At 41.7% G+C, this 14,751-nt stretch overlaps 1 protein-coding gene across 2 annotated transcripts in view; it reads right to left on the bottom strand.

Moving 5' to 3' along the window:
* The window catches only part of ASTN2 (astrotactin 2), a 664,383-nt gene that overhangs the window by 509,440 nt on the left and 140,192 nt on the right, over positions 1 to 14,751 (bottom strand). For both annotated transcript variants that reach the window (XM_081896297.1, XM_081896298.1), the window contains exon 2: positions 2,119 to 2,306. In XM_081896297.1, the coding sequence (XP_081752423.1) occupies positions 2,119 to 2,306 (188 nt within the window). The remainder of the gene's footprint in view (positions 1 to 2,118; positions 2,307 to 14,751) is intronic.

Raw genomic sequence — 14,751 nt, 5'->3', positions numbered from 1 at the left:
GCAATTCCCAGCAGCTGATGTTCATAGCCATTATGACTAGTAGCTGCTGACAGCCTTATTCTCAATAAATTTGTTGAATCCACTTTTAAAGCCTTGCAATTTGGTAGAAGTAAACTACACAGTTCAGTGATGTGATGTGTGAAGTACTTCCTTTTATCTGTCCCAAGTGAGGAAGAAAAACATATCCCAATCTGCTTTATCCACACAATGTGTAACATTATATGCTTCTATCGCGTTCTTCCCACCATCACAACCTCCTTGCCTTTCCCCCAAACTAAAACATGCAAAAATAAAAAATTATAGAAAGAACTCTATACTCAACACAGGTACCACAACACAGGCACTACTCTTCTTGGCAAAAGCAAAAAAGAAAAAGAAATAACAGTGGTTTAATCCCCACTACAGCAGCTGTGCAAGCAGAACTGTGGCAATTTACAGCTGAAGTTAAGGTGGAATCAATTACTGTTCCTTGGATAGGTTATCACAAAGCTACCCATCATGAGCATCTTATACAGGTGAGAGGAGTTCAGACATCACCTGTGCCTCCCCCTAGCCTTCTCTCTGAAGAACACCAGTCAGAGACTACTATTCCAGAAGTCTCTCTTCTCAGTCCCAGAAAGTCTGCACAGTGGCAAGCGGCAGCTTTTGAAAAAAAGCCTTAACAACAAAAAGCCTTGAAGTGATAAAGCTTCGATTTGCAGGGTGCTGCAATAACAGATTTGCTTTCTCAGTGCAAACAGCAAAAAACAACCCCCCCAAAAAAATACCACTGTGCTGCTGATACCTGCTTGATGAGTGTGATCAAACTTTAAAAAGCATCAAGGTACAGTATATGTTGTCCAATTGCTTTGTCTTTATCTGACTGAATATAGCATAGAAAAGCCATGCTCTTCTGACAGCACTGAAGTCTTCAATTCACGTGTTTTGAGTTATACAAGATATAATGACAACAAAGGCATGTTGAAGTTGTCATCCTATTTGTCATCTAGCATTTACCCTTGCCCTAGAGAGAACATCCCTCCAAACTTCCCCAGGCCACACTTTGCTGCTCTTGTCAAATAATTTAAAAAGGAAATTTGGCTACACAGTACCCAGAGGCAGTGGACCAGCCTGGAATTTTTAAGAGCAGTGGAGTTTAATCATGAATATACTCAAGACCAGAGGCAGCTGATGTCCCTTGGGACTGGTAAGGCAGAAAGCACAGGCACCAAGGATAGGTGGGGACAAAACCAATAACAAGCAGAGGCAACTAATCCTCGTTTGGTTTGGTCTCTTGTTGCATTCTACAATGAGAAGGAAGCTGACCCAGTCAGGGTCAGTCAGGTCCACTCCCTGGGTTAGTCATAAGCAAGAAGGCAGGCACATAGGGGCTGGCTGAGGGCAGAATGAGGTTGATGGGGCAGTTAATTCTGATAGACCAGCATTCACTGCTCAAGGCATATTCCCTTTACAAAGAAATAACCCCAAATAGCCCTCCTCCCATGCTAACCTGACTGCTGCCTAGGATCTGGCAGAGAAGCCCTCCTCTGTTCCCTGTGGTGGAAGAGTGGTTGGCAGTAACTAGGGAGGGCATTCTCTGTGGTGGCACCCAACTTGTGGAACACCTTCCCCCCACTGAAGTTTAGCTATCCACCTTCTCCTGCTGTTTTCTGCTGGTGAATGAAGGTGTTATTATTATTACTATTACTATTCCAGCAGGCATTTTGCCTTTGCTGGGTAGATGTTTTTATCTGAATATCATTTTAACCTGTCATGCCTGCTTGCTTCCATTGTATTTTGCTGTGGTTTTATAGCAAGGCTGTAACTTATGCAGAAAAGTAGTGTGAATAAAGATACAGGTGTAGATATATGGATATATACATAAATCAAATCCACTTATGACCATAGATAGAGCAGTTGGTCAGTAATCAGCATGGTGCTGATAACACCAAGTCTGCAGGTTTGATCCCAATGAGGGACAGATGCATATTGTAGGGGTTTGGACTAGATGATCTTCATGGTCCCTCCCAACTCTATGATTCTATTATTCTTTTGCAGAAGAAGCTGAATGAGGAGGGTGACAATAAAAGAGGGGTGGGTGTCTTTGAGATGGTAAAGGGGAGAATGGTGGTCACTCACCATGACGGAGATGTGGAGAATATGCATCTGTTCCTCCACAATCTCTGATGGCTCCTGCAGGGTCGGCGGTGTGTTCCTAGAGAGCTGTTCAGCACTGCTCATAGAGACATGGAAATAGAGGGTGCCATTTTCCAGCCACTGCTGCTTCCAGTGTACCAAGGAAATGTCAGAAACCGTTCCGGACATCTCTGCAAGAACATAAACAAAGAGTTGTTCAGTATATTTAGATACTGTTGAAAAGGGCTACTTCCTGGGTATCTCTCAGCAACTCCCATTCTCAACAGTATCCAAGCTTAAAGATTATGTAACTGCATGTGACTGCTCAAAATATCATATAATTGCAGAGTTTGAAAGGATTCCCAAGGATTTTCTGGTCCAACTCCCTAAAATGCAGGAATCACAGCTAAAGAATCCCTGTCAGATAGTCATCAAACCTTTGCTTAAAACCCTCCAATAAAAGTACACCACCTTCCAAGGTTGCTCATTCCACTGTTGAACAGCTCTTACCCTTTGACAATGTGCTATAGATCAGCCTTCCTCAACCTGGTGCTCTACAGATGTTTTCTTCTACAATTTGCAACACTCCATCTGTTGGCCGTGTAAGCTAGAGTTGATGTGAGTTGTAGTCTGAAATATCTGGAAGGCAACAGGTTGGGGAAGTCTGCTACATCTTTCACAGCAAAGGTGTCCAATGAAGCCCTCTGCATTGTGGACCTTCTGGGAATAAGGCAGGGGGATCCTGCCCACCCTGTGGCCAAGTTCAGACATAATGGGATATTATGATTTCCAGCTACATGAATAAGGAGTGTGAATGCCACACTCCCACCCAATATCTCTTTCTCTTTCAAAGCTTCATACAAATTCTGGCTTCAAACAAAGCTTGAGTTTCCTGCAATGTACAAGCAGAGGCGTACCTAGCGCCTCCAAAGCTGGGAGAGGTCATGGACCAGAAATTTTAAAAGTTTGTTGCCTTTTGCATCCCAGAGCCATTGGAGTTTGGTTGCTCTGCTCCTCCTCTCCCCCCCCCCCTCTGTTGGTCCGTCTACCTGCCTTTCTGCCTCCCTCCTTCTTCTCACTGCTTCCCCTTTCACCTCCTACCTCTTCCTCTTCCCTTTTCCTTCTCCTACAAATCAGTGCCCACTCTGCTGCAGTGATGGCCTATGCCAGCAACTGGATTCCTACACCGAGGTGAACAGAGGAGCCTGCATGCCTTGCCCAGCAACCCAGAGCAGTGGAGGAGCAGCCCAGGGTGGACTCCAAATCACTATAAGCCAGAGTGGAGAAGCACAGTTTTTGTGCCCCCCACCCAGGCCTGCGCCCTTGGCAGTGGCCAACCTGACCAACCCCTAGGTACATCCTGTGCCCAAGCTCAGGAACTGTTTGTTTAAATTCTAATTTTAGTGAGAATAAACCAGGATAAAACAGTGGTTTCAGATCACTAGATAAACACACTCCTTTGGGTGGCAGGGAGAACAGTGGCCTGTCAGAAATGAATGCTTCAGGTCTTCTCTTTGCAGCCATGAAAGAGAAGTGGGAAGGAGGAGCACATTGAGTCCAAAGCTCACTACAGCTCATTCACATGGCACAATTATGGGGAAACTTTGTCCCTCCAAATGTTGCTGAACTACAACTCCCATCAGCCCCAGCAAGCATGGTCAATGGCCAAGGTTGATGCATGTTGTAGTTCAGGAAAATTTGGAGGGCCAAAGGTTCCCAACACCTGACATAGCAGGAAAACATGGATTCCCATTATATCTTAATCAAGCCGCAGGCTATTAAGACAGGAAAACCATTTCAAATCCTTATATAATGAGAAGCAAGTCATTCACAATGTCTGGCTTCGACCTTTAGAATTGAACCCCAGATGGTTTGGTGACCCTGGGCCAGTTGCCCAAATTTTAGGTTATTCAATTTGATGCAACTTTATTAGGCCACTCGTACCTCAGAAGCTCCTGGTGATAAACACGTATACACTGCACACAAAACCTCTTCCAAATACCACCAAATTAAAACTAGTACAAACATTGCCAACAGCAGAACACAAAACACTCAACCTGCTTAGGCTCAGCTACCAAAAATGAGCTGAAACTGAAAGATCCTACACCATTTCTGAAAGATACTCATGAATACAAGCAAAAGGAACAGCCATGCACAATCTTCTAGTCTTAAAAGGGGCTTGCCCCTGGCTTCAGAATTAAGATATGCAGTAGCTGCTCTTGGAAAGATTGTAGCCAACAGCTACAGACTTCAATATTTTAAAATTCTGCTTGTGTCAAGGACTCATATGCCCCTCTGCGCAAGAGAGGTTTTCTGCTCCACGTAAGTTCATTTTCCTTTCTACAACACTGGCCCCCAGCACAAACCCCCATTTTGCAGTACTGAAAAGATAGCTGATGTGAGTTTAAGCTGGTGGAACAGATATGAACAGGCAAAGCAGACCCTATCTAGAAAGTGAAACCCTTTGCGTGGAGCTTAGCTTACCTGTCCATCAGACTTATCCCCCTCCACCCCTTCACAAAACTCCCACTGTTCTATAGCTGCCTGAATACCCAGCTGCTGTTTTCCCCCTTGACAGAGACAAGGTTAAACCATTATTGCAAACTCCCTTACTCAGCACTTTGCTAATTATTCTATCGACATATCCAAGACAGAGGCATTGCCACTTGAATCCCCAACGAGGACAGTTAGTGGCCCAGGTCGCTCATTATCCAACCAGGAACAAGGACAGGAAACACAAACTTCCATCTAATGGTCCTATCTGAATACTTCAGGAGAGCTGGGGAATAAACGCCTATCAACAACAGCAACATAGCTAGCTGCCTTATACTGAATCAAACCCGCAGGGTCATCTACCGCAGTACTGTGCACATCGACTGGACTGGAAGCATTTCTCCAGGGTTTCAGACGGGAAATCTCTCCCAGTCCTGCCTAAAGATGCCAGGAATTGAACATGAGACCTTCTGCATGCAGGACACATGCTCTTCCCTGATAAATTAACAATGCTTTGTTTGCTTGTTTATTAAAAATGTGTATTCAATCTTCCTCGAAAGCTTTTAAGTGAGCCAACAGATATCACATGTGCCAATATAATACCTGGGCCAGAATATAATTGTCCTTCCAATTCTGCACTTCGCAAAAGCTCACAATACAATCCTCAACCCAAATAACATGCCAAAATGCATTAAAAAACTGCAAAATTTAGGACAAAATAACCTCATGTTGATTTTACCTCAGAGTACTGTAGGAACGGGTCATTACGGACTTATGAATGAACACATGCAAAAACTGACGTAGCAGAAATACAGTGATCCATCCAACACTACTCATAGATACACATTTAGAACTTGCCTACATCAAACTGCATTGTTCTCCTGAGTCATTCCTGAACATCCGTTTGTTTTGAAAAGCATTTCCTAGGCACTACACTACCCACTGCAACACTTCTGACTCTTCATCGTTCAGGCTTTTCATTACCATTTCCCTCCCACTCTCTCTCTCTCTCCACCCCCCCTTCCTGTTTCGTATGTTTAATAAAGACAGTAAGCCCTGTGGGCAGGGACTGTATTACTGCTGCTTTCTGTACGGTGTCTAGGATGTGAATGATGCTAAACAAGCATTAAATATTAATACTGATAGCAGTAGACAGTAGACTCTGAAATTGTGAAGAAAATATGGAGAACGACCAAGTGGTACACAGAGAATGAAGGCAGGAGATCTCTTGGCTGGGTCGCAGTTTCTCAAATGTGGTGGCTAAGGAAGTTCGTGGCAGAGACAGAACCCAAGGGGAACTGTGGTGCAGCGTTCTGCTTCCCAAATGGGGAGCATCAGTGCTGCAGCCTGCTAAATGCCACCTCACTTGCCCACCTGTACCCTGGCCACATCACAAGCCTCTGCCACAACAAGGCAGAAAAGGGAAGTTATGAGGAAAATGGAAGTTAAAGAAGAAAAGGAAAGTTATGGGGAATGGAAGTCTCCTTCCTCTGAGGTTTAAGGCTGGAGCAGGCCAGGAGTAGAATTAGAGAGAGAAAAGGTCATTTCAAACCAACTAACTAACTAGGAACAGAAATAACGAATATACAAGAAGAAGTCTGCTGTAGGTACATGTACAAGAAGGAAGGATGAATGCATATGCAGCCTGGAAGTGGAGTAGGGCACAAGTTGAGTGTGAAAGGAGAAGCAGGAAAGGAAGACCCTCCAATTGTTGCTTTTTCCCAAGGGCATCCCTGATTTAGAGAAGCCATCCGGGTTTATGATTTGATCCTGGAATGTCCTGCTTTTCCTTAGAATGTCCCTATTTTCATTAGAGAAATGTTGGAGGGTATGGAGTTATGTTGGAAGCTGCCCAGGTACCAGGGTATAAATACAGTGGTACCTCAGTTTTCAAACGTAATCTGTTCCGGAAGACCGTTTGACTTCCAAAACGTTCAAAAGCCGGAAGAATTAACTTAAGGAAAACTCAATATGCAAGCCGCATGGCATGTTTTGACTTCAGAAAAGCATTTGAAAACTGAAACATTTAACTTCCGAGATGTTCGAAAACCAAGGTACCACATAAAATTGTCATTATGGAATGGGACGTCCTTATTTTCATCAGAAAAAATATTGGAGGGTATGGCAAGGAATGGCAGGACGACAACTACTTTGAATGGCATCTTTGGGCAAGGGAGGGGGAAATATAAAAGAACCCTTCCCCACTTTAGAGCCTAAAATAGGAAGGCTAAGTCCAGGGTCAATCTATGGACTTACCTTTAGGAAATTTAAGCTATAGAACTCCTTGCTGTAACAATGATATTGTTATAGCAAAGAATTTGGCAGTCTTCAAAGATGTTTTAGGTAGTAATGGAAAATGATTCCAGTAACTGCTAACTGATTAGGACACACCTTGCATCTACCTGCTATTATTACTTGTCACCTCTCAAGCAGATCCTGGAGGTAGAAAGTTTCGGAACCGCCAAGCTTGTCTAATTAGCATCCATTCATTGTTACTAATGGATTGAGAAAAGGGAATCCTTCCCATAGCAAAGTTTGGGGAGTGGGGCATTGGGGGAAATAGCCAGAGAATATTTTTCACTCCAGGTCACTTCACGGAGTTGAAAGGCAGCGTGGCAGCACACAATGCTCTTTCCTGCTTCATCACTACTGTTCAAAAGGGGGAGATGGGAACCATCCTCACAACCTCATGCTAAATAGGCAGTGAGTGAGCTCAAAGGTTTCATGGGTACGGGAGAGGTCCTTGTGGCTGTTGTTGTGCTCACAGGCACCATGTTGGCCACTGCCAAATTACAAGGAAGCATTCATGGCCCTTGGCACTATCCCCCTTATTTCAATTGAATGGAAACACTTCAGAACAAGTGACTTCCTTTAAATATTTAGGGACATAGTTTGGGCATGCTTACATTACATTGGGAATTCTTACATCCAATACATACAATATCACCGTTTTCCAGAATTCTACTTTTCGGGGAAGAATTGAGGGTTCTGGACAAGACTGAGGACATCCAGATATTTCAAGAAAACCTTTAAATGCCCCTTTACCTCTTCCACAGGGGATAGTAGTTTCATATGCCAGAGAAGCCACAAAGCACCCCCTTTAGTTGCTAAGGCTTCTTAGCTTTGCTTGGTTACTGGATTCTGATAAGAAATCAAAATGATCCAAGGTTATCCAAACTACGCTTGTTGGAACAAGCTGTAAAAACTGCTGATAAGTCTCCTTGGTATTCCAACCTAGTCATCCAATATAAATCAACGCTCCCCACACCTGGCTGAAATCCATCTAGGACAGCTCAATCAGGGCAAAGCAATAAATATGTTTAATCTATAGTGCTTGTAATAAACATCTCCCAGTACATAGAGATTAAATACTCTTAAGTTGCTCCTTGAATGAAAACTTAAGCTGCATTCCTAACCACACTTACTAGGGAGTAAGTGCCATTGCTCAGGACTGCAGAGTCTGCTGTGTTTTGGGAAACTTATCAGATATGATGCCTTCCAAAATCTGAGAAGGCTTTTCTCATAACTGCATCCTTCATCCGGAGAGAATGTGTGCTTGTGGAACAAAATGGACAGAAACATTAAAACATTTATCTAATAAACTGCCCCCTTCCTGATAAAACAAGGTGAAAATGACTTTCTCCCATCAAAAGGATATATCAGTTCTGTCTAATTACAAAGGAAAACTGAAGCACCGGTTTTTTACAAGGACCTTGGTATTAACTATAGTTGGGAATTGGCAAATCAGTCAATTTCAGTTTCTCATTTTCCAATACATTCAGTTATCCAAATCAGTTTGTAAATTTTAAAAAGTCTTTATGAAAATTCATCAAAACTTTAGTGTGAATTTCTCCTAATATACACCTTTTTGCAAAGCTTATTTTTTCTTTTAGAGTTTCCATATTATGATGCATCTGTGTATGTCATTTTCATTATTACATGCAGTTTATGCAAACTTTAGCCTAGTATATGCATTTTTGCACACTATATGATTGGAGAGTTGCAGCACAAAATTCAGAGAAGTATTAACTTCATTTTTTTATAATAATTTTTATTAATTTTTCCAGCACAAACAAGAACAAAACAATACACACACATAAACATATCAAAAACATACAAACATGTATAATTTCAAGAAAATATATTTTCATAACCTTACTTCTCGGACTTCCCCTTACCTCCCCTTTTCTGCATCTCTGTTTTAAAAAAAATTTCAGCAACTCTTCACACCAATTAATTAATTAATTACTTATTTTCTCTTTAAGTTTCTTCTATCACTTAATCAATTACAGCTGTAATTCTATATTTTCCTTCCCTTGACATTTTAGCATTCATCAATTTTACAACAATTTCTCAATTTCTCAAATATACTTTAAATTTCGTCCAGTCTTCTTCCACCGTCTCTTTTTCTTGGTCACGGATTCTGCCGGTCATCTCCGCTAGTCCCATATAGTCAATCACCAAAGGTGAAAGGCAGAGAAGTATTAACTTCAAAGGATGGTAATGTCACATATTGTTTCAGTATGTGTAGATTAGGTACGTTTGCCTTTAACTGCAACCTTGATCACATTTGTACCCCAACCCCTACTCATAATATAGGGTTGCCATATGTCTGGAATTTCCTGGATGTAGCTGGCGAGATTGGTCATCAGAAACAGTGTCTGGGCTGAAATGACTTAAACATCTAGGAAAATCTGGACATATGGCAACCCATGTTGGCAGTGTTGTTTTTGGCGATCTGCCTTAGCTCAAAAACGTCAATTTTTTTTCGGACTTTGCTTAACAACTTTTCTTTCTGGATTTTCACTTTTTGAAATGTGGCACCCCTTTCATAATACATTTGGCCTGCATAGCTGGCCATTAGAGCAAATCTTCTGAGACTCAATGCTGACTGTGGAGGGGGGAGGTATTTTGTTGTGTTTTAGAGTTTATTTTCATTCTGTTGAAACAGCTAAGTTTCAGCATGAACTAACTTTTCTAACACTGCCACTGTATACTTAATGGCTGTTTTCACTAATCAATCCTCCATAACCACAATTCTCTGAACTGAGTACCCAAGAGAAAACTTGTGGGTCACACTGGGTAGTTCAGTGAAAAATGTCAACATGAGGTGCATGGGCAGCAAAAAGACAAATCCATATTAATAATTATTAGGGAAGCTTAATATAGTTAATGTCCCCTTGGTTATATGTGCTGGGCATGAGGGTCAGATTCAGGGCTCTGTCAACAGGAGCATCATTTTCGAAGACTTGGGGATTAATAATACTGTTCTACCCTGCCTTTGTAATATCTCATTTAGAGCACACTGTACTTTTCCACAGATAATTTGATTAGATAATGCACGACCTAGAAGACTCAAGATGCTGCGCAGAAAGGAATAATGATGATCAGAAGGGAATCTACGGATTCTTAATCTCAGAAACAAGAGGGGGAACAATTGCCCAAGCTTTCCTAGGCCAAACAAACAGAAAGAGCTTTGAACTAAAAGGGGAAAGATTTATGAAAACATGTGAAAGAACTTCCTACTTAATTTTATTAAAATATTTGTGCTTTGCCTTTTGATCTACAAAGTCACACAAGGCAACTAATAAGAAATGTTTAAACTACAACAAAACAAGTATCAGTAAGCACCAATAAGACACAATAAAAAGAACCACCAAAGAAGCAAAACTCAACACAATTATCAGCAGCAATAATTAATTAATAAAAATCTGTATTGTAAAATCCCAAAAGCTGGACAGGAGAAACACCCTTGCCTGGGGACAATAGTGGGATGGGCAAGCTGCATGGAATCACAGATGGGGAGAGCACTGTTGCATTCAGGTCCTGCTTGCAGGCTTCCCATGAGCAACCTAGTTGGCTGATGTGAGAACAGGATGCTGGACTTGAAGGACCTTTGGCCTGATCCAGGTTCTTTTATACATTATATTCTCTCCTGAGAACAGGGTGTATCAGATGGTAGAGGCACATAGAGCAGAGGGAAGAACTTAACACACATATAAGAGAAAGCAATTAATCAGGTACCCCAGACCCAAACTGTGGAATAAAGTACTTTGGTAAGATATTAAATTGCCTTCTGTGGTTTTCAAGGGAAGTCTCAGCAAACATACACTCAAGATGCTTTAGGTGTTGGCAAAACCATGGTTTGAGCTTCTAGACTTTAACAGGCAAGCCAGGATCTTGAACTAGTTTTTTGCCTCCCCCACCATATGCTTAGAGGTTGGCTTCACAGATTTGTAAGTCCACCCCCATCTCCACAGTGCAGACTCTTTTTGAGGTGCAGAAGTTCACTGCCCGCCTATCCGAAAGCACTGGGAGCTGTCATCAGGAGATTTGGAATAAAGTGTCACCATTATGCAGATGACACCCAATGCTATCTTTTTTATCCATCTGAATCAGAAGAGGAGGCAAAAGTGCTAGGCTAGTGCTTGGAAGCAGTGATGGGCTGGATGTGAGTCAATAAATTATATCAAATTCTTGAAAAGTCAGATGTGTTACCTGTTCCACATTCACTAGTAAAGGAGGTAGAGAGATGGCCTGTTCTGGATGGGAATGAACTCCCTTGGAAGGATGAGGTCTGTAGCTTGGAAGTGCTCCCGGATCCAGCACAGTCAGTGGAGGCTTTAGGTGCTCTCTGTGCTCAGGGTTGCCCACTTCCATCTCTGGCTGGTTCACCAGCTGCAGACCTTCAGTTACAGGAAACCAGGCAGAGGGCCTTCTCGGTAGTGGCGCCCACCCTGTGGAACTCTCTCCCACCAAATGTCAAAGGAAAAAACACCTACCAGACTTTCAGGAGACATCTGAAGGCAGCCCTGTTTAGGAAAGCTTCTAATATCTGAAGGACTATTGTATTTTAATATTTTGTTGGAAGCTGCCCAGAGTGGCTGGGGAAACCCAGCCAGATGGGTGGGGTATAAATAAATTATTATTATTATTATTATTATTATTATTATTATTATTATTATTAGACAGGAGTGAGTTGCTCACTGTATGTCATGCTCCGGTAACCTCTAGACTAGATTACTGCAACTCACTCTCTTGTGGGGCTACCATCGACTATGATTCAGAAATTTCAAGCAGGCCAAAATGCAATGGCCAGATTAGTGGCTGTGGTTTCATTTAGTGCCTATATAATCCCTGTTTTAAAGTAGCTGCAATGATTGCCCATTCATTTCCAAACCCAATTCAAGGTGCTCACATTAGTGTTTAAATCCCTAAATGACTTAGGCCCCAAATATCCAAACATCCCTACCAACCTTGTCAGCAGAGGGAAACAATTCACCTAAAAATGGCAGCACAGGAGAAGGCTTTTTCTGTGACAGTCCTTAAACTGTGGAACTTCCTACTGAGGTGCATCTAGCATCTTTATTGTACATCTCCTGCTGTATGTTGTAGGCACACCTTCTTACCTTGACCTTTGACAGGTAAGGTACCTTGTTTTGTGGGATCCACTTCTTTTACAGAATTTATTTTGTTCTGCTCCATTTAGATGAATTTTACATGATTTATTGTATTGCTTACATTTGCTTTTAAAACTGCATATTCTATGTAGCCTGATCTTATGATGAAGGGTGGGTTTTAAAAAATCTTACAAAATAAAGTATTATAATAAATAACTATGGCTTAATGATATGTGAATTCAGTCATGAACAGCAAGCCACAGCAGGAAGTGTGGTTTACAAATCACCTTCAACTTTGATGTCTTGGACTGTTAGTCTCAAAAGAAATCACAGTTTGTGGGCAGAGTTAGGTTCAGACATTAAGACAATCCATGGTTTGGCCAAACAAATCATGGCTTTCCATTATGCCTGAATTTATCCCTTGTATAAATTCATCTGCCATCAGGACAGAAGGTTAGGCCAAATGGTTCATTATTTTCCAGTTTAGAAGCTATAAATTAACTACTTCTTTTTTCTAGCTGAAAAAGCTGAGTTATCTCAGAAACCAAAATGTGGAGTGTAATATGTTCTCCTGGTGAAGTATGACTTGTAGATAGAATGCAATTTCTAGCCTTCCCACAAAAACCTTCCAAAACAGGAGAGGGAAAACTGGAGCACAAGTGAAAAAGGTTTGGGACAAGTTAAGCTAACCCACCCAAGGTTTCACACACACACACACACAATAATCATTTTGCTTTTGAAAAATGTGTTCATTTTAGTTCTGACAACAGAGAAACAGTCCATAACCTTTGGTAGAAAAACATTGAAAAAGCACTAAAGCTTCAAATAAAAAACCTTTTTTATGAGGTATATAAGAGGTGATGTAACCAATATCTGTATTTTTAAGAGGGCGTGGGGGAGAACAGCACCATGGAAATCCGCTCAAAACACTTCTGTTTGTCAACTGCTACAGAACCCTTCAGCTGAACCTCAATAGCAATAACAGTACTATCAGGAGACCTAGAATTTCTTGCACCTGAAATACACCTGCACTTGCACCTGAAATACAGTACTGTGAGGTCATGCCCTGGCAATATGAGAAACCCATACATAGGGGCAGCTAAATAGACAGAGATGTCATTGTAGCTGAAAGAAGACATTAAGTAGCTTGGTGGATGTTCTGCTAATAACTGATGAAACAGATAATTCAGGTTAGGAAGTGGGATTTTGTTGCTGTGGGGCAGGGCTAGAGTTGTTCTGCCATACGAGACTCCTTAGACTTAAACCAGACATAAAATATATTTTTCACAGCACTGTATGTAGCCCTGTCTGGAAAGTGAGAGTTTTATCATTTCACTTGCTCTTCGGATCCTAGCTAAGCGAACAGAAGCCGCAAACATCGTGCTTATGTAGTTGGTGCAGCCTTGCATATAACAGCTCACCTGGCAGCCATAGAGTTCCAAGCAACTGAGTGAGCAGAGGAGGCAACAGCAAAGTTAACAAGGAAGGATTGGTTTGGCTGGTTTTCTTGTCTCCATTCACTTCCGCAGTGCAGGCTTCAACCTGTGCTGGTACACGAGGACCTATTTTACTTATACTTACCGTACTTTTCCATGTATAAGACTAGGTTTTTTTTTACCAAAAATAATGTTATAAAAGGAGGGTAGTCTTACACACAGAGGTAATCTCTCCCCATGTTCTTAATTTTGAGTCCCCCAAAATAGGAAGCGTCTTATACACGAGGGTGTGTTATACATGGAAAAATACAGTAATTATAAATTTCCTCAACCATCTTCCAAGGAGCTCAGGCAAACACACCCACTCCTCTAACCCTTATTCCCCCTCTCCCCCTCACAAAAAAAACATTATGGTAAAAGACAGCCTGGAGTGATGGTAGTTAACCCGTACTCCCACTCACAGTGTGAGCTTCATGAATGAAGAGGGATTTGAAAGTTGCTCTGTAAAACAACAATAACAACAAAAGAACTGTTTCTCAGCAACACTGGCACTTTGGACCCACATCAAAAGTCTTAGGTTGAGAAAGACAGCTGTACTGCATAGCTCCTGGGAAAAGGGGCAGCAAAGGTTTGAATGACCAACTCCTTTAGATGTTACTGCACTGATCTTTAGAATGTGATATTATAATGTTCAGTGTCTGACCACTCTAAAGAAAAGGCCTTGCTCAATTGGCCAAATATTGGCCAAATATTAAAACCACTAATTTAGTAGAACAAATCCATCCATTACAAAAATTCTAGTTAGCAATTATGAAACAAATTATATTCTAAACTATAGCAATCAATCACTACAGCTAATGATATTATGCAAATATAAATGTGAACAATATTCATGAGACTGAGAAGCTCTTGGCTTTTATCCTAGAATCTCGGCGATGACCAAGGCTCATTATTTTTAAACCAAGCTACTCATGTATACATTGCACCATAGGAGCTAACTCCTAGGGGCTGAGGTCCCTTGCCCCCCCCATAAAATATTTGAAGGGGCTAGATCCCTTCAAAATTAATGGGTATTGCCATTCAGATGCTGTGTGTGTGCTGTGTCATGTGATTGATTATGTGGGGTGGGGCTTACCTGCCCCCTCCCCAATATTTTATTCAAGTTGGCAGCCCTGCACTGCACAACCCATGCGTAGTTATGGTGTCAAAGCAGGAAAGTCGGTGCCTGTTCTTAAGTGAGCAAGTATGCGCACTCAGATTTCTGTATTTAGCAAGCCAAAAGACTTCTCTCCAATTTGCCCTGTCAG

Source organism: Podarcis melisellensis (assembly GCF_964234715.1).
Source record: "Podarcis melisellensis genome assembly, chromosome: Z".
In the NCBI taxonomy this organism is placed as follows: domain Eukaryota; kingdom Metazoa; phylum Chordata; class Lepidosauria; order Squamata; family Lacertidae; genus Podarcis; species Podarcis melisellensis.
The sequence above is the reverse complement of the archived record's forward strand: the minus strand, read 5'-3'. Positions and strand labels throughout refer to the sequence as shown.